Raw genomic sequence first — 25280 nt, 5'->3', positions numbered from 1 at the left:
CTAAAACATTTACAACATGTAAGCTTTCGAGGCAACCCAGGCCCCTTTTCTTCAGGCAAGATGTAATCAAGAAGAAGTGCTCCGTGAAAGAAGCAAAATAGTGGACATCAATTCTTTGTTAAAAAAAAGCAAAAGTGGGTATTTGCTCTACAGCTGGTTTTTGGTAGAGCATCTACTAATGTACTTTATCATATGTTTATTATTTGACATGGAATTAACTAACACATATTTTTTGAATTCGCTATTTAATTCCATATACACTGATGGATTCACAGTTTTAACTCCTTGAATATAAACACATCTCTTTAGGTAATTTAATGACTCAACTACCACCATCTAACTGGAAGCCATGAGTTTCCTATGCATTGTAACAAGTAACAGGGACTGGGCTGGCCTCACAAGCACAAAGACTTACATTGTCCAGATTGTAATATGACTCTGGTCCACTTTAGGGAAAACTGGTGTGGACTCTATTAGGCCCATGGATGGCCTGCTTCTTCACTCATGGACTGACACAATTTGCAGGACAGCACTTGTACAAAGGCATTTTCTTATAAAAGGAGACAACAGACTTCAATGATACAAAGAAACATAGTATTCTAGCACTTGGACAAATAAATATAACTTATGCAACCTATAGATAATTACAGCTCCATGGTCTCTGGTGAGACCCACCTGGGGACTTGAGTGCTATCTATTTTTATCCCCTCGAAGGGATGCTCCTGTCAATCAGTTAAGATTATCATTAAAAGTAGCCCCCTGATATGCTCCACATGACTCTTCCTGCTGGTCATCTTCCTCTCACTGATACAGTGTATACTGTATTTTTCCCAATCTACCTCCACAAATCTGTGTTTTCTTTATGACAGAATAAATACAAGCATCAGATTGGATGAAATTGCCTTACAATTGCCGCTGTTTACTAGCTAAGTGCAGATTTTCAAAGCTGAATAACGATGCAGATTCAATCACTGCTTCCAGAGTTGTCTGAGCCAGTGTTCAATCACTCGGTTCATGAAGTGGAATTCTCAAGAGGAAATTCCCTATAATTGTTTCAAACATTCGTGTGGCGAAACTCCCATGAAGAAAATCAAAGGACTAGTTGACCTTCATGTGCATGCTGACATTTCTTCATAATCTTTGCTCATCATGGGCACATTGGAACAGTTATTTCAAAAATGCACATGTGTGAGATAAGTGTGATGCCACAGTTTGCAGAAGCTGAAGGACAAAAAGAGAATTTCAGTAATAACAGCATTAAAAAGAGGAACTTGATGATCATTCCAATCCATCTGAGAAGGCAGTTAATCCAAACACCCATCTCTCTGAAGCTCACATTGAGAAAATAATAGATGTTGTTTTCCTGATGAAATGAAATAATCTGTATACTGTATGTCTGCTATTCACCTTGGATATTGATTTTATATTTTTACTACTTGGGTCACCTCTTTTTTTGGTAACATCTGATGCTCAAAGCCACAAGATGATGAAGACAAGATTCTTTGACAGGAATGATTCACGACTCTTTTTAAACAGAGAATGTTCACTTACGTATATTTTAAACTCATCTGAGGCTTGATCTTGAATTTTTTCTGGCAGAGAATCTTTACAAATGCCTTTCTAAAACTATTATGACACAAAGGATAAAGAACAGGATTAATGGCCGAGTTAATCCAAAGAAGCCAGAAGGTTACCTCATACCAGTCCTTGGATACACAAGTGTCATTACAAGCTGCCCGGATAATCATCAGCAAGGTGTAAGGTGCCCAGCAAACCCCAAAGGTACAGACAATGATAGCAAGAGACTTGGCCACCTTTTTGTCTCTGAGAAGCCTGTACCTGTGAGAAGAATTATTGGAAATTACTCTTATATGTCCATCTAAAGGAGGTATGCTTTGGGATTGAATATCATTGCAGTTAGCGCCATCAGGCTTGTCTGAAGGACCCTCGCCAAGGGGTCTGATCAAATCCGCAGACTCTGAATTGCCATGTTGGATCTCAACCTTTGTTATCATTGCATGAGAATTTTTTTGGGTCATCTTCTTTTCTTTTGTTTTGGAATCCTCAGGATTCTGCAATTTGAAAAAAAAAAGGTGCTGCAAGGCCTTCCCCTTTTGCCCACCTGCCTTGGCTTTGACCCACATCTCTTTAATCCCTTCGCTTTGAGGTTTAGTGCGCCTTCGGATATTCAGGTATATGCTCAAATTAAAGAAGGTTACACTTACAAAAGGAGTGAAGAACTCCACAGTCGATGCCGTCATTAGAAAATGCCAATTATAATAAAACCCTGCATAGCATTCTTCATTTTCAACAGTGCTGCCCCCAGCAATATACTCCCATGTCATTATGGCAGGGCCATATAGCAGGAATGCCAACACCCAGACTAGAACCATTTTGCCAACAGCTTGACATATTTTCCCTTGTTGGGCTCTGTAAGCAACCTATGAAAACACAAAAAGAAAGAGCTTAATGAATGTAATTTAGCAATTGCAATATGCAGTTAAATTGAACTAAGCATTGCATAACATCTTCAATGGAAGGAAATCAGTATCCTGAAGGCTCCGAAAATGCTTCATTCAGTTGTTTAAGAATCATAATACTTGTAGCTTGGAAAGTGGAAAAATATTTCATATGAAGTAATACAATAGATGGACTCATTGGGGAAACTTTACAAGCAATTTACAAGCAATTTACACGTACAGTTAATCCTTGCTATCAATTGATTCTGTTCTTGAGGATTTACTGATCTGCTATAGTAAAAATGTAAAAATGTTAGCCTTATCCACGGCCTAATTGCACATTTTCACATTCATATGCAGGTGAAAATAATTCCATCACAAATCACATAAACTACTGTCAAACAGAAGTGAAACATGACATTGAGCAATAGCAGGTCTGTGATGCCTTTAGATGTCCACGGCTACACACGTAGTACACTGAATGGATCATCATGTGTCTAGCCGGTGGTGAGAGCTTTGGGTTAGCGGCTGAACCCAATTTCTGATGGGAACCAGAACTTGAAGTTTTTCCCAATGAAGTTCCCAGTGCTAGTCATAAGCTCTCACGGATTAAGTCCCTGCCTTTGGTACACACAACCCGTTCAATTGGATGTTTTAGTTGAGGTCCTCAGATCAGCCTTATGGTGGTCTCTCATGGCATCTGGCAGAGCACCTAGAAGATGATCAAACTTAACTATAGTTAAGAAGTTTCCATAAGTGAACCTTAAAGATCAATAAAGAGTCTCAAGGGGTGACAGTGGAGAACTAGTGCGTCCAACCAACCCACTCTCCCACCGCTGGCCCCCCCAAAGTCAGCCCCCCACCCGATACTGGACTGGGGCCCTGATGTTACGGTGATTACACTTCTCAGGTCTCTGAGGCTAAGGAGGTGTTTGTCTTTTGTGTCAATCTGATGTAGTAAGAAAGCCCGTTTTTTTTTACAAAGTTTAAAAGGTTTATTTTAAAATATGCTATAGTAAGTATTTATTAAGTATAACAAATAATACCTTGTGGGACTAATATAGAATTTGGTAGGAACCTAATTGTTGTCCGGGATGGGGCTAGAATGAATGGCTATTGGTGTCTCATTAAAATTCCAAATTTTGAATAGTTTTCAAGTTCGACCAGTAGAGGGAAGTATTTTTGAACCCAAACCCAAAAAATTGAGTAAGAAATGAGTGGGAAAGTTAAGAGAGATTGAACTTTAAAGAATAGTCATAGATAGGACAAAATAGAGAGGGTTCTGGAGAGTTTATTGTACTGTACATTTTATGGAATGAATGTATGTACCTTTAAAAATAAAACAGTTTTTATGAAGGGTACAGTGTACCCATGCATGCCTTCGGGCAATATCCCCTACTCTAAACCTAACTCCCTTTTTAGCAATGTTACCCCAGTGGATAATGAAAATTAACTGTACACTGTATGTTCCATGAAGGCTATTTGTAACTAGCCAGAATAAATTACACTGTAAATATATCTCTCTATTATAAAAAAAAATCTTGGAAGGCTTAAAAGGAGACAATACGTGATTTTCTCGGAGACACTTTAACGTCCCATGAGACAAGCCAGTGAGACAAAAGGACAGCTGCTGCACAGGTTTTTAAATGATCGACACACAGCGCGACAAGCAGAACATGCAGCTCGCCAGCAGCAGCTGGTCCCACCACATCTCCTCAGCGTGCATTCAGCCCGTCCCTTCACAATGTGAGCGGCAGAGACGCGAAGTGGCTGGCGCACAATGTGCCCCACTGGGGGTGGGTGAGCGAAGTAAGCAGGGGCACAGTCCCCTAGTTCATCTAAATAAATGGACAAATGTCTCTGTGTTCGTGGATCTGTGTGTCTGTCCATTTACTATGTCTCTGTCACTCCAACACGCATCACAAACATTAACACCGTTTTTATGAGTCTCATACTAAATGGCATATAACAGAGACTTATGCATTGTATTTGTCATTCCAACGCATGGCACATCACAAACAGTGGTAGTAACATTTTATGTATGATTTACCATCTGGGGTGGCATGGGGGGCAGTGGTAGCGCTGCTGCCTCGCAGTTAGGAGACCAGGGTTTGCTTCCCGGGTCCTCCCTGCGTGGAGTTTGCATGTTCTCCCCGTGTCTGCCCGGGTTTCCTCCGGGTGCTCTGGTTTCTTCCCACAGTCCAAAGACATGCAGGTAAGGTGCATTGGCCACCCTAAATTGTCCCTAGTGTGTGCATTGTGTGTGTGTGTGTGTGCCCTGCAGTGGGTGGTGCCCTGCCTGGGTTTTGTTCCTGCCTTGCGCCCTGGGATTGGCTCAAGCAGACCCCCATGACCCTGTGTTAGGATATAGAGGGTTGAAAAATGACTTACTGACTGTTTTTAATGTTGCACAATGGAGACGTCAGCAAATATGTTGTGTAAAGCGCATTGCTATTTCACGACTGCTGTGGTTCTCACATCCGAGTAACTTTTCGTTTTAAAAGGTGAGGTAATCTCAGTATTGTGTCATTTTTTTGTAAAAGCAAAGAAGCCTACTTTTACAGCAAATTTTGAGAAGAATTAAAAGAAAGAAGAAAAAAATAAATCTGGAGTTTTGAACAGTAGAGAATGCCAACACAGAAAGACTTAGCTATCACTTTTTTGTCTGATGTCTCATGTAGAATTTTAGACAGAACCAAAATGCTTTTTCACAGTAATGTAGTTAAAGTTATTGATTTCACAACATGATAAAAATACATTATCATTTTGTAATTGTTCATGTCACATAAATTACTAATATAACAACATCTCAAATGTGTTTAAGCTGCAAAACTAAGAAGAAATAAGAACTTAGAAGCTGTGACGAATTGTTATATCTGCACCTTGGGATTCTGTGAGCTTTTGCAGCATGGTTAATTACTTTTATTGTTATAACATGTCATTGCAATGACATTTGGGACTGGTCGTTCTTCTTGGGTGGCACCATTTAAGGCACACAGCCATGTTGTTTACAGCTGTGACAGAAGTCACGTGGTGTATTGAGTCAACATTCCTTGCCTATCTAAGATGGTGGCAACCAAGCATTGGATTCTTTCTTAAAACCAATAACTTTCACCATGTCCACTACTTGATACTGTAGTTAACTGTAGGACTCAGATTCTTGACTGGACTTGTCATCATCAGGGTCTTAAACTGCATGTCAGCAGTCTTCTGCAAGACAACCCTATAGATGTCCTGCATTCACCATTTTTGATAGCTGGCATCAGCATATGCCTGTTATATCTCAGCCAAGGGTTCAAATAAATGTTTTATATCTCTTTTGTTCATTCATGATTATTTTTCTGATGTCGATTACAAGAATCATTCTTTATTTTTGATTTTCTCTACATATAGTATGTAAGCTGCCTTTGTTATGTTCCATGTGATTTGTGGGTGGTCTCCCAAAAGATGGGGTCGCCTACCAACCACTGCCCTATAAATACAGAGAGGCTTCTACAGTTCCTGGCAATTTATTTCAAATGTGCTTGGTAGTTTTGGTGAATTATTATGTTTCTCCGTACTTTTTGTGATTTATTGGACTTGTTTGATTTGTCTTGTGGCCACTCTTTGGATTCTTGTAGTGGGGCTTTTTTTTTTTTGCAGTGGATTGATTTAGGCAACCACATTTTATGTTTTTGTGCGTCATTCTTTTTGAGGAGCATGTGAACCTAACATAAACCTTTTATATTAGAAAGATTCTTTGTGGCCCTTTTCGTATCTAGCTGGGGTTTTTTGACAGGATCTCCCCCTCTAGTAGGCATTTTTGTAATTGTTTTCAGGACTTGTGTGCTTTTGGATTCCCACTCAGACCAATGTCTAATCATCCCCCTTCCATCTGTTTTCTTGACCCACGTTTCCCTGAAGCTGGCATTGTGACTACCCCAGTAATATTGGGTGTAAGACCAACACAGGTTACAGATACCCACATGCACTAATTTGCAGTTACTAGTGGACATAACACACATACATCTTTGAGTTGTAGGACTGGAGTTAGATACAGACATAGGGACAATCAGAACTTTCCACACATATCTTGAGTAAGCTCTGGGAGTTGAGCCCAGGCTTTGTGAGGCAGCTACACTAATCACTGTGCCACCATGCCAGCATCTGCCTAGCTATATGACAGATATTTATGCAGTGATCAACAGAAAGATTTCACTGATGATTTATTGTGACATCATTATAATTTAATTTAAAAAAAAAAAAAAGAATTTGTCACAATTATGTTTTTTTCCAATATAATAAAGAAATCCCAACATAAAGATAATCTCAGAAGAGGTCATTTTTGAAGACTTTTAAAACAACTGACAGCTTGTCCCAGTGCTCAGTTTTGCTTAATTTAGCTTCTTTTGAGCATACAATTAATTATATTAAGCCTGAAAGTCAGATAAGGAAATCTGTGGCTTCTATAAATTGGAGAAAAGAGTATAATAAAATGTTTTAAGGTGTTTGAAGTGGAAAGTATTAATGTTCATAGATTTTCCTCAGAAATCCCAAATTAGAGCATCTATACACATTTCAGGCTCACAACTCTAGCTTGTTCTACGTGTAAAACAGGAGCACAAATCTTTTTTTTTCCCGATACTGTAAAGCAGACAGGTAAATAAAACAGAAAATCTGAGAAAAGCGGCTTGATGGAGAATTTGGTACTGTGTGACAGAGAAGGAAATTGAGCATTGACAAAACAAGAACCACTGCATGTTTGTGTGATCGATGTTGCATTTTCATTGAACTCATCTCATTTCATTTCAGAATGTTTTGGCTCCATTTATGTTGAATAGTTTCAAAGTATTTTGTTTCCTGACTGTTTAAACACATCTTTTTATGACTGTGTGCTCATTAGCAGTCTGTTAAATTTGCTTTTTGTTTCAACACTTTATGTCTGCGCTAAGCAGAAATACTTGCATTGAATTTACATTTTCTTGGGCCAGTGATCATAAACATGGTTGTCATTATTTTCACATGTTTAACAGACTAACCAAGTATATTGGCAACTGAACGACTGACTGAGCACCACTGCAATTAAATAACTTGTAAGCAGGCATTTTGAAGAAGATGTTCTGTTGAACCTTTAATGGTGGAAAACTCAACTACTTGCTAGAAAACACACCAAGATAAAATCATCACTGCACCAATGGTTGTAGAAAACATACATTTACCGGTGGCTTTGTTATCGTAACGTAAGTATGTGGAAAATTTCTAAAGACGTCTCTGAAACGGTGAAAACAGGTCACCTTACCAATCATTTTTATGGGTTTATGAGGACAATACTGCCACGTGTACAGAGTGAATGTGAATTTGTGTGTGCAAATCAACCTGCAACATGTTGCTGCTCTCTGCCGTATCTGAATGAATTCAGATTTCAGGAAGGCACTAACACAGGCACAGAAAGCCTGCCATTACACTATCATGGATATGTTGTAGTGCACGAGAAGAGGCTCTTTAAATACTCCAGAAAGACTTAAATGAAGGACACTATTTAAGCTAAGAATGATGTAGTTGGCAATTTTAAGACTTTTTATTAAAATTTATGATTTACAGTGTTGGACGGGATGGCAAAAATGTCATCATTGCTGCGTCATTGTGCCGGAGTTTAATTCCTGGCTTGGTCAATGATTTTACTCACAGGTGATGGGAAACACAGAAAAAGACTATAAGTGAGGCACAACCCTCAGCCCAGTTTTCTTATCGATATCTAAAATAAAGGAGAATCCCTGGAAGTACCCAGACATCACTTCCCATCTGAAGCTGTAAGCTCCATTTCTTCAGGGCAGAATTCATTTTGCGGCTAGTTTCGAAGGAGGACAGAACTTCCTCATCCAGAAGCACTTACTAGTTGCACAGATTGGTGACAAGCACCAGAACTATTCTTTTTGAATTCATTTTCTTCTTTTGTTCATCTGGAAATTAAATGGGGTGCCCCTGGAGCTCCAACCCTTGATCTGTTTCTCTGTTTCCTTTAGAGTTTGCATTTTCTCTCTAGCTTTGTGAAAATAAATACTTCAGTTTCTACCCACATCCTTAAGATGGTTAATTTCTTAGAGTTTCAGAATTATGTCTAAGCACCACTTCTTTGCAGGACATAAAATTTCAGAAAATGTTGAATCACATTGCTTCATTTAAAACATGGACATGATCATAAAACGTGCCATTTCTGCTTATTTTACTTTGGCAGAAATAAACTGGAAAAAAAACAAAACAAATAAAAAAAACCTGATCCTCTGCCTCAACACTAAAGCCGACATCACAATACATGACTTGTAGTTATGGGGTATGTCAGATTTGATTACGGCGGTTGCTGATCTCGCTGCCAGACCTTGTCTTAAATGACTGACAAATTGCTGGCTATGTCACATTTGCCAACTGGGTGCTGACCTCCCAGCTCAGTCGTGCTCACACCTTTTTGTGAGAGCCAATAACGTTTTACCTGATGAAGGGATAACAGGTTAACAGGTACACTGAGTTTAGCCGCAGTCTCTTTTCTCATTTTGTTTTTAATACATCAAACATGACATGCCTCTCACTCGCTAAGATTATGTAAATGAACACTATGACTAAAAATCGACAAAAAAGTCACCTAACGTGAAATGGTCTTAACACATTAAACATTTGCATTTTTCATGGTATTACTACCTAAACTAGGGGTTTTCGAAATGAGGCCCACAAACATGAGCCAAGTCACCTACAAGTTATTGGTTCTAAAAAGTGATATTTATTTTATTCAGATATGTTAGTTTCTGTAGGACTTATTTCATGCTTTCATTTATTTATAATACACTCATAAATAAACTTCCCTGTTGCTTGGTTAATGGGGAGCAAGTCTAAAACAACCACCATGGAGCACAGCAACAACTCCACTGAACATCAAACACCAACCTTAAAGACCTGGTATTGTAAAACTGTTTACCTGTGCCAAGATACATTAGATCTCACAATAGCCAGTAAACAGCCAGCCTCTTCTGTCTTAGATGTTTATCTGCCTCGTCTGCCTTGTGTCCTGTCTCTTTGTCTATATATATATATATATATATATATATATATATATATATATATATATATATATATATACAGTGCATCGAAAGTATTCTCTGCATCACTTTTTCAACATTTTGTTATGCTACAGCCTTATTCCAAAATGGATTAAATTCATTTTTTTCCTCAGAATTCTCAAAGTATTTTTAATAAATTTGCAAAAATCTCAAATAAACTTTTTTCACGTTGTCATTATGGGGTGTTGTGTGTAGAATTCTGAGGAAAAAAATTAAGAGGTCATTTTGGAATAAAGCTGTAACATAACAAAATATGGAAAAAGTGATGCTCTGTGAATACTTTTCGGATGCACTGTATATATATATATATATATATATATATATATATATATATATATATATATATATATATATAGTTGTTAACATATTTGTATAATCCTTCTGCTTATTGATGATTAACTATTCTTTCTCTTTAAATTGTGTGCTTCAGTTACGTTAATATCAGTCTAACGGCCAAAAATCACATCCTGCAGAGAAAGGTAAAGAAAATAAAGTAGGAGCCTTGCCAAAATATTTAATTAATAGCTGTGCTATTGAAATCTAAGAAGTTAGTGTCAACCTCAATGTTAACATTTGCATCTATTGGAATGTATTCTGTAATGCATGTAGTAATAAAATGTATTGCATTTGTCAAACCAACAGATGACTCATCACAAACATTTCTAGGAATGCACCATGCAAATGCAATGCATATGTCTTTGTTATAAGCCATTTGGTATGGGTGTTAGTGTTTGTGATATGCCATCTATTAGAATGACAGAGACAAATAGTAGCTACAGGATGGACACACAGATACACAAACGCAAATCTTTTTATTAAGGAGGCATAGCAGAAGGAAAGACTGATATCAAATTAATTGATTTAAATTCTCTGAACTTTCCTACAACAGCTCTCTGTGCCTTAATTCATTTCCCTCCACAATCCTTCTGACTTGCTGCCTCTCTCCAATCTGAATAATTTCTATCAATGTGGAACTCTCTTCTGAATGCATTTTAATGTCAGCCTGGACACCTCACCACTGACAAAAGCAATCCTTTAGTTCCAAATGGCTGGTGACATTTCCCTCACATCAGTTCTGTTAGAAAGCTTAATAAGATCATTAATTAAAGTGGCTGTTGGCTTTAGATGATCTGCTATATCTTTGACTTTAGCAAAACGGTCCTTCTTCTTAAACACTTTGAAACTACAAAAAATATATTGCATTTTTTTCTCATATTTAAATTATGCTCATTTCAGCTGCTAACATGCAACATTCATATACATACCCAACTTTAACATCACTTTATATCACTCAGGTTTGTGTGAAGGTGCCCTGTCATGACCTGGGTGGTATGGTGAAGGACTTTGGATGATTGATTGATGTGTATTTCCTTGACTATTGATTATAGGCTATGTCTCCGGTATTCTTATAGGAGATGTATGCACAAAGAAAAAGATGAATGTCACTGCCAAGGTAAGTGAACATCTCGACAAGGTTGGCACTCTCTCCGCAGACAGACACACTGCTGATGGCTGCGCCTAAGAGATCATTAAATGTCTGGGCATAACAGGACCAGTTAAAAGAAATGAACTTGGGGTCTTCAAGGATGCAATATTAACCAAAGACTGGGGGCTGCAAGACAAAATGTAATGTTTTACCATAGTCCACAGCCAAGTGTGAAATGCTATATGCTGGAAGATTAAACAGTAGAACATGAGTTGTGCCTACCCAGGATTGGTCCAAAGGCACATAAACAGAGCATGTGAAGGGAGCTGACCCCTAAACTTTGTCACCCTTACTGGTCCAAGGGGTATAGTAAGAAAGAGCAAGGCCAGCTTAAATATAGGGGCATGCCAGCAGTTGCTTGTCTCTGCCTTTCCATCAACATCCACCCAGAAGCCATGTCAGATCAAAGGCCTATCAGCTCAGAAGCACCATGTAAGACTGAAAGGGCCACCTGATATTAAGGCACATTGGGCCCTAGACTTCTCAAGAAGAGTTGCTATCCATCCAGGTTGTATGCATTGTTTTTGCTTTTGGCATGTTATTCTACAGTATATTGAGTGAATAAACTAGTGAACCCATTTTGAAACTCTGTAATAAACCACCTGGGGTCTACATAGTAGAGATAAGGGGAGGGAGGAAGTGTTTAACCACAGAGGCAGTCAACCCTTGTTTATCCTGATGGCAGCCATGAGTGGAGCTGTGGACTGCAGCTGAATCTCTAGGACAAGCTGGTAAGTGTGACTTAGTAAAATGAGTCAAAGAATTAATATACTCATGGAAGGCCCTAGGGTGAGGATAGGGTCAGCATTGGACCCTTCCATGAGAAAACACTTTTCAAAACCAAATCCTGCCTCGCAGCCATTGGTACTGGTGTACACCCAAGTCTGCAGAATCCTGCAAAGACAAAAGCAGGTCCAGAAAATGGACAAGGAGTTTTGATCATCATAGCCAGCCGAGTGGTTAGTGTTACTTCATTGCAGCTCAGAGCTCTGAGTTTCAAATATTGGCCAGGGCACATTATCTGTGGATTGGATGCATTCTCCTCTTGTCCATGTGGGTTTTCTTGTCAAATCTAAAAGTCGGAACTCTATGTCATTCTCATATCAAGATGAGACGGCCTCTCATCCCATCCATGATTAATTTCTGCAATATGACCACTGCTGAGGTAATCTCTAGCCACTAGATTTCATTTTAGACATTTTCTTTAATATTGTGCTGGTATTCATTACTTTTAACAATGCAGTGTCATTTGTTACTTATTAAATATTTAGTAAATAATGTGTAGCTACAACTTTTATTATTAAGGTTTTAAATACACACAAGATAAGTGATTATATTAAAAGTAGATTACATTTAATACAATAATAACTAGTAACAATTTAGAATAGGGACTTTAAGTGCATCCTTGGTCATAGGAAAGGCACTATATAAATAAAATACATTTTATTATTATTATTATTATTATCTATTAATCACTTATTTCTAGTTAAGACAAACAAAGCCTTTATTAGTGTCATGTCACATAGAAGTAAGAGACAAATACATGCACAATGGGTCATGGCTATCTCAAAGAGTCATCGGTGCTTTACTTTATGAAGACCGAGCAAAATGTTTGTTAAGGTATTGTTAAATAGCAATCACTGACTAATTGATGCAGCTAGCTTCTCTATAATAAAAGGTTTAGGCTTGCCACATGTATTTCTGTCAAACCCTATACTGAACCTACAGCTCCAGAAGAGTCATTGTAGCAAAACATAAAGGCATTAGGATTTAAACATTTCATTTGCTGTGAAATTGCTTGTTCACTGCATGATGTTATTGGCTTGCTATGAATTGCCTTGTTCATGGAAACGGTGACATGGCAAACTCTGTTTTGTGACCTGAAACTTGTCTTGTGCAATCTACCATCTGTACAATTTGTACATCTCCCAGTTTACTGGAGATGATTTCAGAGTTTGTGACTATGCATTGATTTTCTGCTCTCTGTATTTGTCAAGCCGAGTCTGACTGGATTCTCCAGCACATTTAACATTTGTCTTTGATGTAAGTGTTAGACAACACATTTGAATTGAACTCAATTTTTCATGAATACAGTTCTTATTTAACCACAGGGAAGAGATGCTTTGCTTGACAGCAATCCAAACTGAGGGTCAGTGGGATGTTGAGTCCATTAAATAACACTCTGGCTCACAGAAGCCACAGGAAGCACCGGCTGCCTGACAGGCAGTAGGCTCCACAATAGCAGAAACAAGAATTTCATCAGTTAGAGTTTAAAGAGCACCTTTCTCACTGCCTTCAGACAGTGTAAAGGAACTCACATTATTCAGGCTATCTGCACACAAACTTCAAGATGGCAAAACTACCCTGCAGGGGAACACACCGAGTAGGGATAAATAAAAAGATATGGAGTATAAAATAACCCTCTCAAGCACAATTAATTTGACTTGGGGTCACGAGATCCATAAGTCAGGAAACAGTCCTGGGGGCTCATTTATAGAACTTTATGAGGACTTGAGTGTGAAAGGATACATTTGCTAAAAAACAGAAAAATATGTATGCCAAAGGAAACATCTGATTTGTCAGACCTTTATAAATCACAATCATTTTGTAAATGTGTGAATGTGAATGCAACTCAAACCCTGTTCTGTTGGTAGTCTGAAACAACTATACTGTATGTGGGCAATGCTAACCAACCTTGTACATGTGCAAACACAAAGCCGCAGACACTCATTGGCTGGTTGAGCAGCCTTCCACCTGCCACACCTGCATTTGAGGAGTCCTGTGGTGTGCTCTACCACTGAGCTCACAACCATGCAGTAATATCTGCAATCTGAGAATCCAGGAAAGACGCAAGGTACTAGTGTCCGAGTGGGTAGTCACTACCACTTATAACATGACATGATTGCTGTTACAATAAATGGCACAGGCTATATGAAAAGCGGAGGATTCAGCAAGTTCCCTTACCACAATAAATAAATCACATGTTGACCTTAATCACCAAGCCACAAATCTAATCTTGACATCACAGACGATGATCATTAATGAAATGTCACCGCTTATGATTAACAAAAGCAGCTTCATTATCACTAGATGCCCTTATTGCAATATGAGTGCGGTCAATTGTTCTAATTATGTTAGAAAAACTACTGCAAATGCCTCGTCATTTAATTAGTAGCTTACAGCACATGATGGAGTGAAGCTTTGCTCAGATATTCCTGACTAGACAGCCATTTTCCTAGAAATGAGAATAGGTAATCAATGCAGTCGATTCCTGTTAATCGGAACCACATCGGGACGCGATCATTTTGGTCCTAATAAGCGGCTGGTCCGATTACACGAACATGCCCTATACATGTGCAACCAAGACGGGACGTGCTATAAGTAACATATTAAAATGTCATTGTGACTTTTATTGTGCTGCACACGCGTATGGCGAACGTACAAACAAGAACTACGTACATGTACAGTACATGTACGGTTGCTTACAACTTTGCTTATTGAAAATCTACAAATTCTTCGAAATGATCTACATGACACTCAGCATGCGAAGCACAATAAAAAAGGTTACATTACCAAATTCCAGGCAACGTTTGAAGAACTTGTCTAATGTGATCTGACGCATTCTGTTTACGCGCTGCACTTCTTTATGCTCGACTTCATGTCGCCGGCTACTGGCCCAGTCCGTTTTAGGAAAGAAAGGGCAGGCATGTTCACCCCCACTGGCTTGCACTTGGTACACATTTTCCGACTTCCTGACCTTTGATAAAAGCATAAATTCTCCTGGGGAGCCCAGGGATCCTCCTGATGTCGCTGACCCGCTTTACATCCGCTTTCCGCGGGCGACTTGTGGCTTCTTTTTCTTAGTCTCTGTCACGTTCTTGGTCCAAATAAGCACACAATATTAGGCTTATGTAATATGATCTATTTCGGTTCTTTAGGATTTGGTCCGAATAAGCGGCTGGTCTGATTAACCGGTGGTCCAATTAACCGAAATCGACTGTATAAACTGAAGAAGAAACAAAAAAGCTTTTCAGAGCAAATATGCAGAATTGGCCCTCTTATAAGGGACATACAGTCTCTACATCATAATTATCACTATTGAGGTTTAATACAAGAATGTTTGTCACATAACGCACATTATAATAATGGCTGGTGATATGCATTATTATTTACATTTGTCTGTTTGGCGAACACTTTTATCCAAAGTGACTTACAATATTTAAGATAAAATTGGTTACTTTTCTTATTTCCAACTGGACCACAGACAGGTGAAATAACTTCCTCAGAGTCACAGAAGTAGGATTTGAACCCACAGCTAACTAGCTTGAAGTCCAAACCCTTAACCACTACACCACACTGTCACCTTTTAAATGGGTGGGCTGCATTTCCCTACTTGATCAAAGGTTTCATTATTTCCCAGTTGTTTTGAAATGTTGTGTACAGGTAAGTCAGAGTTGCAGTAAATATGCACACTTTTTCTCATCAAGTTTTTCCTTTAGAAATCCTGAATTTTGTGTCGAAAGTTGCATATGCACATTGTGGGCCTCTTTTTGTGTGTATACAAGCTTTACAGGACAGGACCCCAGTTCACTCATTCACGCTTTCATCACTACCTGTCTGGACTATTGCAATGCTTTGTTTTACAGATTACAGATAACAGTATGTTCAGAATTCTGCTGCTCGTTTACTTACACACACTAAAAATCTGCTCACATCACTCCTGTCCTCTATGAGTTACATTGGTTACTGGTTTCTGCAAGAATCAAATATAAAATTATCCTTCTCACTTGTAAGGTCCTTCATGGTTTAGCCCCTCATTATCTGTCTGAGCTGCTGCTTCCTTACACTCCTGCCCGTGCATTACGTTCATCGGACGCTAAGTTACTCACTGTACCTAAATACAGGTTAATAACTATGGGTGGCAGAGCTTTCAGAGTGATAGCCCCTACAACTTGGAATTCTCTCCCTCTCAGCCTTTGCATAGAAAAGTCTATTGTTAATTTCAAACATCTGTTAAAAACACATCTCTTCAATGAGTTTTAATCTCCATGTATGTAATTTCTACTGTCTTCTATTGAATTGTAAAGTGTCCTTGAGTGTATGAAGGCGCTACATAAATAAAACGTCTTAATATTATTATTATTATTATTATTCATCACATGTCCCCACATTGTAACTGGGTGAGTAAGAATTCCAGCTAAGTGAATCTGCATCCCTTTAAAGACACAGAAGGAAAACTGGAATATCTGGAGAAAAACCCACATGGACACAATGAGAAAGTGCAATCTCCTTGCAGGTTAGGGACAGCGCATGGGACAATGATTTGGTTCATGGAAAAACAACAGTGTAAAGCAGAATAAATGGTCAGTGCTATAAGCACAATATAGAATGTTTTACCAAAGAATCTGAAATGAATTATAATAAACATTGAAAAAATCGTTCATCATAACCTAAATTGCATATGTATGTCTAAGAAATAGGCTTATTTATAATACAATTTGCAGATTTCCTGTTTTTGCTTGGTTAATCTGCTATCTTGTTAAAAACATGGCGCAAGGTTTAACCGTCAACTCTAAATCCTGCTGCTGTGAGTCAGTATGAGTAGACGTTTGGTGGTGCTACAGTATGTAATGGTCTGTCCTTTCAGCCTCTGGGTTTGTCCCGGCCTTATCCAGCTGCCACTAGGAGACGCTCCCGTTTTCTGCTGCAGTATAAATAGAAAAGCAGGGTCAGAAAATGGACTGAAAACTGAACCTCCAGCAGGAATCTATCTATCTATCTATCTATCTATCTATCTAATCCAACATAGTGTGTTATGAACAAGCTGTTTTCAAAGCAGCAGGAGGCGATAAGCCCATACGTTTGAACGCTTTTACAACATACACATGGCTGCTGGCAAATAAGAGTGAAGTTAACGGATAAGCTATTTTTTAAATTGTGTGCAGTGGAAAAGACACAGAGGGCAACAGAAAAGGTGAAAGGGACTGAAAGGAGTCCAGGTAGGTTTAGACCTTTATGTGGTCTTCCATCAGTACGTAAGTGTCGTTTACCTGTGAAGGTGCCACACTTCTGAGTCAGCATCATTGGGTTAAACCTTGGAAGGTGTTGTTAATTTACTTGAGCATAGTTTATTCACACTTAAAAAAGAAAGGATTCTCACAATGCCCTGTGTCATTCAAGCCAGAGGCAGTCACTATTACACATTGCATTCTTTTTGTAATGCATTTCAATCTATTTCATTACCTAATCAAATTAAAAACAAACCGCCAGATATTACATTTTAGTTAAAAACTGCACCCTTGCACAACTCTGTTAATTAGTCCTTCTTTAATGGACACCGTGTTACTTCTTAAGAGTGTATTTGCAAATGAAGAGGGCTAGTTTAGGCCTAACGCTGATTATGGTCGACATTTGGTTTTTCCAGCTTTTCTTACACTGATGATAAATCCAACAAAAGGACAATGATGTTTTTGTTCTTGGACTGAGCATTTACAATTTGCACCCAATGGCCCAGTGTAAGCATATTTGTTTTGTCATCTGGCAGAAATGTAATTACCCTTACTATCAATAAAACACAGTCATGTATTTCTCTTCAATGGCCAAGAACAAAGTCTTTTCTTTTGTTAGCTTGCAGTCTCTTTTCTAAGCAGGTGTCACTCTCAACATGATTTAACATATGCACAAAATGCGCGAGGGCCTGTTTTTTTTTATCTGATGGTAATTCCATTCACACACACTTCAAAAGTGAACCTCGCTACATTATCTGTGCTGTAAGATTTGGAGATATTATGTTTAACCCTTATGCGTGAACGCCATTTTTATAACTTTCCATGAATGGGGAGTCCTGCAGACCCCTATCTTGCAGACCATTTTAAACTGGTTAAATCTGCCTAAAAAGGAATACAATAACTTCAGAAATTGTTATTACCTCTGAAATAAAGTAAATGTGATGTAAATTTTCAATGGTTTACATGTTACCTTTGTAATAGTAATGCGTGTTTAGTGTTCACCAAGTCATATAAAATACAGTCATAGCAGCACTAAAACAAGATGTCAGTTACACGTCTGATTCGCATACAGAGCAGTCACTCAGAATCTGCCTCAATTTCAACTTGTTTGCAGGCCAGACACACAAGAGAATGCTCTGAATGTTCCGGAAGTTTGCACTGGGAACAAGCGGCCTTTATCTTTCTCTCCTTTGTCCTTGGGCACATGTGACAGCGTCGCTTCTTAGCTACATTTGCTGCATCTCCACAGGGCTGTTTCATCATCAATTTTTGTTTCCTCATCACTTGACACAGTGTCACTTCCATCATCACTGTCCTCTTCATTTGAGTTGTCTGATGTACCAAAATCCGACAACTCTTTCAATATTTCAGCCGGGGCTTCAATTGCATTGAATTTCTTTGTTGGCCGTTGACTCGTTGTTCATAAACACATCAACTGGATTTGCTCCTCAACAAACTATACACCAGCAATGTCTCAGGCAGGACTAAGAAAACCTAAACTAAAGAAAATACAAATTTAAATAGAAAATTCAAATCTAAAATATAAAACGAGGCAAAAACGTTCGTACAGGAATGGGGTGGGGGGTCTCGGAGACCCCCCTCCCAACTACTTTGTGCTACTGTAGCACTTATTTGCACTAAGCTATTGAGAAGCGGATTTCGGCACATTTTTCAAGACAACACAAAATGAAAAGTCAGAAAATTTCATGGCCTTCATATTACCTTGAAAGGGAAAGAATTTGAAAATCTGCGACTGGGGGTCTTGGAGACCCCCTCATTCATGGATTAGGGTTAAAAATGTTCCTTGAAGAAATACAAGTGCCTGCTCAATACCTGTAAAACCTTTTGCTTCTATATTCTACACAGCTGTTTTCAGTAAGAGCTATATTTTTAAAAATAAAAAAGAACATTTCAGCAAGATCCTAAAATGTATTTTTTGATATGTATAAGGCATTTTTAAGAGATTTGTATTCAATATAGGGTGGTCTATATCTACTTATGCAATTTTCATTACGCTATAACTTATTAAGTTTATTACATAGAAAATCACCCGAAAAATCCTGGACCATCGAGAAGTGACTGACGACATGAAAATCGTCTTCGCGCCGAGCTGGAATCGCCCCCCGCATAAATCAAAGTCATCCAGACTGTCTGGATCTGTATAATTAGATCTGGACCACCCTGTACTTTCTGATTCAGATCAAAAAACATGCTTTAGTATTTGCAATTTACTGCACATTATACAGAAAGCAATCATATTTAGATAGGTGGTTTCAATCATTATTGTTCACTTCTCTACAGAACTATTTAAATAATGCGGATATTCATTTAGAAAAGGACTCATGCAATTCCAGTCTTGAAAAAGACATATAAAAAAAAGAACACCATGTCACACTTTTAATTAAGAGATAATCAAGGCTCTGCTACTATTATGATTTACAATGTAATTATATACGCCTTAGGAAAGAAAAGGTGTACAACAAGCAGGAGCTGTAATTCCTACGTGACATTATAATACACATCCAATAATAGTAAAAGTGCATGAATAGAACGCTCTTATTATGAGCGGTCAACTTATGTGTCTTACTTGAATTCGCTCGTCCACGCATCCTCTGCTATGAGACGACAGCTCGGAGCTCATTGTTTGGCTCGGGCTCGACCGTTAATGGAAACTGCCAGTCCGGTCATTAGCAGCTCAGAGCGAAGAGCCGCTGCGCTGCAGCCTGCAATTTACACTTATTAACATGTCATTGTAAAGCTCCTTCGGAAGAAACGCGCTTCTCCGCGGCAAGAGTGTGGAGTCGCCTTTAGTTTCCGGTTAAATTGTTCCTCATTATGCATTTTTTTTGAAAGAGTCAATCACGACTTTCAGTTACTGTATAAAACGATCCAGTTTTACAACTAACTTGACATGTTTTTCAATTTGAGAACAGTTATTATCCACCCTGCTTATTCGAGTTTGAAATGGCGAAGTACGGAGCCAATCCTGGAAAGGTTGGGTTTAAGGCAGGAGTCAACCTGGGCAACGCGCTAGTAAATCGCACGCTGGACTTCAAAACAAATGGTCTCGTAGTGTACAGTATTGTTCAATAAACGGTTCATCTAATCCACTGATTACGTTCATCTGAAGGCCGGGACTCGGTTATAAATACGTGCTAATGAGAGAAACATTTGGATTTTCGTTTTACTTTCCTACGAACACTTTCGCACATATTAATTAGAGATGACAGATTTTTTTTTTTTTGTTGTATGTATGTATGTGTGTGTGTTTGTCTATATAACATTCTCTAAACACAAATGGTCAAGACAATCTTAACAGCATCATAGGCTGCCAGGGTGAAGTAGTGCACTGGAAGGGTGGAGGTTGATTTGTTTCTAACTTTTTTTTGTAACACTTGAGTTATTTGTATGGAATGTTATTTGATTTTAATAAAATCAATAAAAAAAAAAAAAGGTAGTGCATTGTGGCCCCTGTTTTGACAGCAAAATAAAAACAAAAATAGGTATCAGAAACATCATAGGCCCCTATAATACAATGCCCATTATGCCCATATTGTTAAGATGGCCTTGCAAATGGTTTGTGTTGTTACTTCACCAGTGACCAGATGAGATACCATGCAGATCTGTGAGGATCCAGCATGTTTGTGTATTTTAATCCATACTCAGGATATTTGTGTGATCATTTGACTTGTGGTTTGTCTCACACGGGCAAATTGTGTGTGTGTGTGTGCACTGAATGTACCCAGCGTCTAGCTGCCACTCTGTCCAGGCTTCATTCCTGCCTTGAATCTAATGCTACTTCTGGACCCACTGCCACCTTGAATTAAATGAGCTTGATAATAAATGCTTCTGTTGTGTCTTCTTGAATAGCAATGACACACACTATTTTATTGTTAATTGAATCAGCAACATCTCTCTAACTTACATTGCATGCTGTCACCTTCTTGACCAGTTCCCATCCATAAAACTTACACCCACTCCCAGGATCGCCCTGTCTGATATTAGCAAATTCTCTTCAAATCCTGTTTTTTTTAATGGCACTATGATTCATAACTGAGTTGGGTGGTTCCCTAGAGCTATTCCTTGATCAAGTACCATTTCATTCTGGGAAGGGTTCTTTCCATATGAAGTTGGTTCTTTGTGCTTTGAAAACACACTAATATGTAAAAAAATTAAAATAAACTTAAAACCTTACATTATTAATGTATTGCGGCCTACCTAGCAGGACACTAACATTATAAGAAAACCTGAACTTTGCCTGTGCTACTTTATGCAGCAAGAGACCTTTTCAGATCAGAACCCATTGATGTTTCATAAATCTGTCCATGGTTATTTATGAAGCCAGATTATGGATCTAAATAAAGGTTCTTTCTGGAACCTTCACAGGGTTTGATCTTTTCAGAATTGCTTTGGCACCTTTATTTTTAAGAGTGTAACAAGACCCCTATAGTATCACTTGGGATTACACATTGTTAACACTGCTTATTACAGTTTGGAAAATAAGCACTTGTTATTAGGAACAAAAAGGTGATTGTCCTGGGAAACAAGTGTTGCTGCAAATATTTACAAATAAATAAAAAAATAAACAAATAAATAATAAAGCACTTTAGGGAAGGCCTGCTTCCAGATTTATAAAACTAGTTAAGTAACTTACACAATATCACTCAGCAGGTAATTATAGAGAACCAAATATTGTATGCTGCAGTCCAGGACCATAGCTATTGCACTGCTTAAAGATAGTGGGCACCCAAGTCATCCTCCTCCTCATCATCATCATCATATACACTTTTGTCCAGTCATTGCTCTGTGTGATGCTCGTTCCACTCTAGGTGGAAGTGACTTATTTGAATGTGTGCACATATGTCTGCCATGTCACTGATGAGCATCTTTTTGGTAAGTGCCATTTATCTTTGAAGGTGCCACATGTCTGTGTCAGTTGTTTACCGAGCAGCAATGGTTTAAACCTAAGAAAAGGTTGCAAGGTGTTTATATTTTATTTACAATTTAAAAAAAGAAAGAATGAATTCAGACAACGTCCCTGTGTCATTCAAGCCAGTGGGAGTCTGTATGGCACATTGCATTGTGATAGTACATTTCAATCTATTTAATTACCTAATCAAATTAAAAACAAACAGCCAGACATTACAGTTTTCTTTAAAACTGCCCCCATATGTAACTCTTTTAATCAGTTCTTCATTAATGCACACCACATCACCACACTATATCACTTGCTGCCTAAAGATAGTGGGCACACGAGTCATTATCATCATCACTTTTATCTTATGGCATCTTCATATGCTTTTGCCCAGTCATTCTTTTTCAGCATAGCCTGCTGAACTGTCCTCTGGTGCTGGTTCCAGATTAGATGGAAGCAATCTATTTGTATGTGTGCACAAGTGTCTGCCATGTCACTGATGAACACCTTCTTGTCATTGTGTCCCAACTGTCTTGTCATGTTCTGCCAGGCAAACCCCAACACATCGTGGTACAGGTCAGGTTTTACGGACAGACCTACCTATATCATGACAGTCACCGACACATCAGAACATCTTCTCTTTAAAAGACATTAGTTAGTGTACATTGTAGTATCTGCTATGTATGTACGTAAACTAATTAATTACCAAATTGGATGGATAAAACTAGGTGTCTACAGACTGGCATGCCGAGCAGTTCTTGTCAATATGAGGCTTATGTTCTTCTGTATTGACCTTTTCACACGTCTTTCATCAACCGTTGGGCGTACGGTATGAGCACAGTGACAGGACAGGTGAATGTCGACCATATGTCAAGTTAGATTAAAAATTCTTGAACTGGAATGGTCACTATGCGTGGGATGATGGGTTGATACTTACAGCTTGGGTGACAGAGAGGAATCGGTCATAACTGATCAACACAATGTTGAAAACGGATGAGGTGCAAAGCAGATAATCCATCACCAGCCAGAGTTTGCAGAGCGTTCTGCCAAGAGTCCATCGCCCCGTCAGCACATAGGGGGTATAGAGGGGGATGCAGAATGCACCTGAAAATACAAATAGAGTATGTGGTGTAGTTCACATGACACCTGTGAGGAAAGTAAGAAGCATACATTGGAAATCAGATTTAAATGATCCATTACCTTTAAGCAACCACAAACGTTTGTTTACTGTGTTTGTTAGTAAAATATACGGCATGCTGTATACAGACAAACAGTATGTCAAAAAATTATTATTTGCGTATCGACAGCCAGCATACTTTTTAAAATGGGCCTATGCAAAATAAACTAAAAAATGTACTAAAACTTGAATTAATTACATGACATGTCGGCAGATGATTGCCTAGACTGAAAGAGAAACACATACTGCAGCCATTTAAAAACGCAGGAAATCCTGGAAATATTGTTGGAGGAAACACACACAGGAGCACTTCAAAGCTGGACTGGAGATCGATTTCTGAGCGGTTTAGCTGGCGAACGTGCTAACGCGCGTGCTTCTCAAGTGCGCGTACATGTGTGCGCGTCCACGCGTGCGATACCTTCTTTGCGCTTAGTCTTCGTTTACTGTTGACCGAGAGCTTTTTTTCTGACGATTTCCACATTAATTTTCTTAGCTTTCTCAGAAGTGAGCTAGGAATGCTTATATCTGCTTGTAAAAAGGTAGAACAAAACGCCTGTTTATGAGGTGTATTTGCTCTTCCACATCATTTTTTTTAAAGTTATTGCAAACTTTTATGACCTCAGGGTTGTCATAACAAAAATGATCCTCTTACTTCACTACAATTTACTAATAGTGTGAGGTGAAATACAAAAGAACGGGTAACGGTATTTTAAAGATTTCAATATTATTTTCAAACTAATCGATCGGATAGAGTCTTAACTTCTATATCATTTCGTGAAATAACAGAAGGAATCGGTGCTTGCTTGTGTGGATGCCTACGTACATACATTAATAATTCAACCACACTGGCTAAACGCGTACTAAATAATATTTAAATATCAATGTAACAATCATTCTATCAATATCTGATAGATTATCAAATAAATGTCAAAATGTACGCCAAAATGATTTCATTTAAAAAATTAACTAAAAAATGAACGTCACAAACGCGCACAAAACCGTGCAATACATGAAATAACGGGGATTTAGGAGTTTAAGCGCAAGTACCTAGATTAATAATAATAATAATAATAATAATAATAATAATAATAATAATAATAATGTATTTATTTGCAAAGAGAATAAACACAAAAACAACTGTAAATGATACAGTTAAATACAATTTTGTTAAGAATATTGCAGATCTTGATTTTTTTACTTGGGATTGTTTCTGAAGCTGCAATCAACAGGTACGTTTCAATCTGATGTTATTTACTTATTTTTACTATTTACTCCTTTACTTTTTGAAATGCACACCAGCATAGGATTTGAATTTCGATTTGCATAAAGGCGCGTACAGTCTTGTCGGTATCTAAGCATTGCGTTATTTTTGCCTTCTGAAAAAATTGATAGCCTAAACGTGCGACTTGGTTCGTCCAACACACACACACAGTCTCGTAATAAAAATCATTATCATACCCACTAAGAAATCGGAAATCGCCAGATTTAGGAGGAAAAAGTTGTTCTGTGTCCTGAGGCTCTTGTCCACGACAAACGCCAGCATGACCAGCGCGTTTCCAAAGACGGTGGCCACCACCAGCAGGGCGATAAGAAAGGTTAGCACGGCGGTCCACAGCGTCGGGTATGGCGCTTTGAACAGGTGCTCCTTTCTTCCGATCGACTCCGATTTGTTCACATCGTATTCCACGGACGTGTCCATAATTTAGCCTATGGAGTTTTGCCTTGAAGCGATTTGGTCAGTGGCTCAGTTGATAGCGACAGACTTTCTGCGCTCAGACGTCGCATCACAGCTCGTCGCCAGGTTTTCGTAGACTACACCTCAGCTTCAGCTACTGCACTGATACATTTCTCATATTTATTTACAGAGCGAGATCATCAGAGCTGGCTAAGTCCGGCGGATAGTTTTTACTGCGAAGAGCGCATCTGTGAGGAGGAGATGCTGGAGATTTGACGCCTTGTCTCTAATTCATTAAATCCCACTCATTCAAGTTCACCGTTATTGAGCGACTGCAGCAGCTGGCCGCCTCCTTCTATCGGTCCTTCACTTTTAACCTTGATGCATTCCGTGATTGGTAGTTGGGGTATGTGGGCATATGGGCTGGATTATTGTGGGGAGGTGTTTTGTCGAATGTTGGAAAGGGCCTGGG

At 38.6% G+C, this 25280-nt stretch overlaps 1 protein-coding gene across 1 annotated transcript; it reads right to left on the bottom strand.

Moving 5' to 3' along the window:
* Nucleotides 1–25206, bottom strand: LOC120515163 (histamine H3 receptor-like). Its single transcript, XM_039735914.1, has 3 exons — nt 24592–25206; nt 22894–23060; nt 1–2441 (listed from the first exon to the last, which is right to left on the bottom strand). The coding sequence occupies exons 1-3, from the start codon at nt 24830–24832 to the stop codon at nt 1548–1550; spliced, it is 1302 nt and encodes a 433-aa protein (XP_039591848.1). The 5' UTR covers nt 24833–25206; the 3' UTR covers nt 1–1547.
* Nucleotides 25207–25280: the final 74 nt, after the last annotated feature.

Source organism: Polypterus senegalus, chromosome 14 (genome assembly GCF_016835505.1).
Source record: "Polypterus senegalus isolate Bchr_013 chromosome 14, ASM1683550v1, whole genome shotgun sequence".
NCBI lineage: Eukaryota > Metazoa > Chordata > Cladistia > Polypteriformes > Polypteridae > Polypterus > Polypterus senegalus.
The sequence above is the reverse complement of the archived record's forward strand: the minus strand, read 5'-3'. Positions and strand labels throughout refer to the sequence as shown.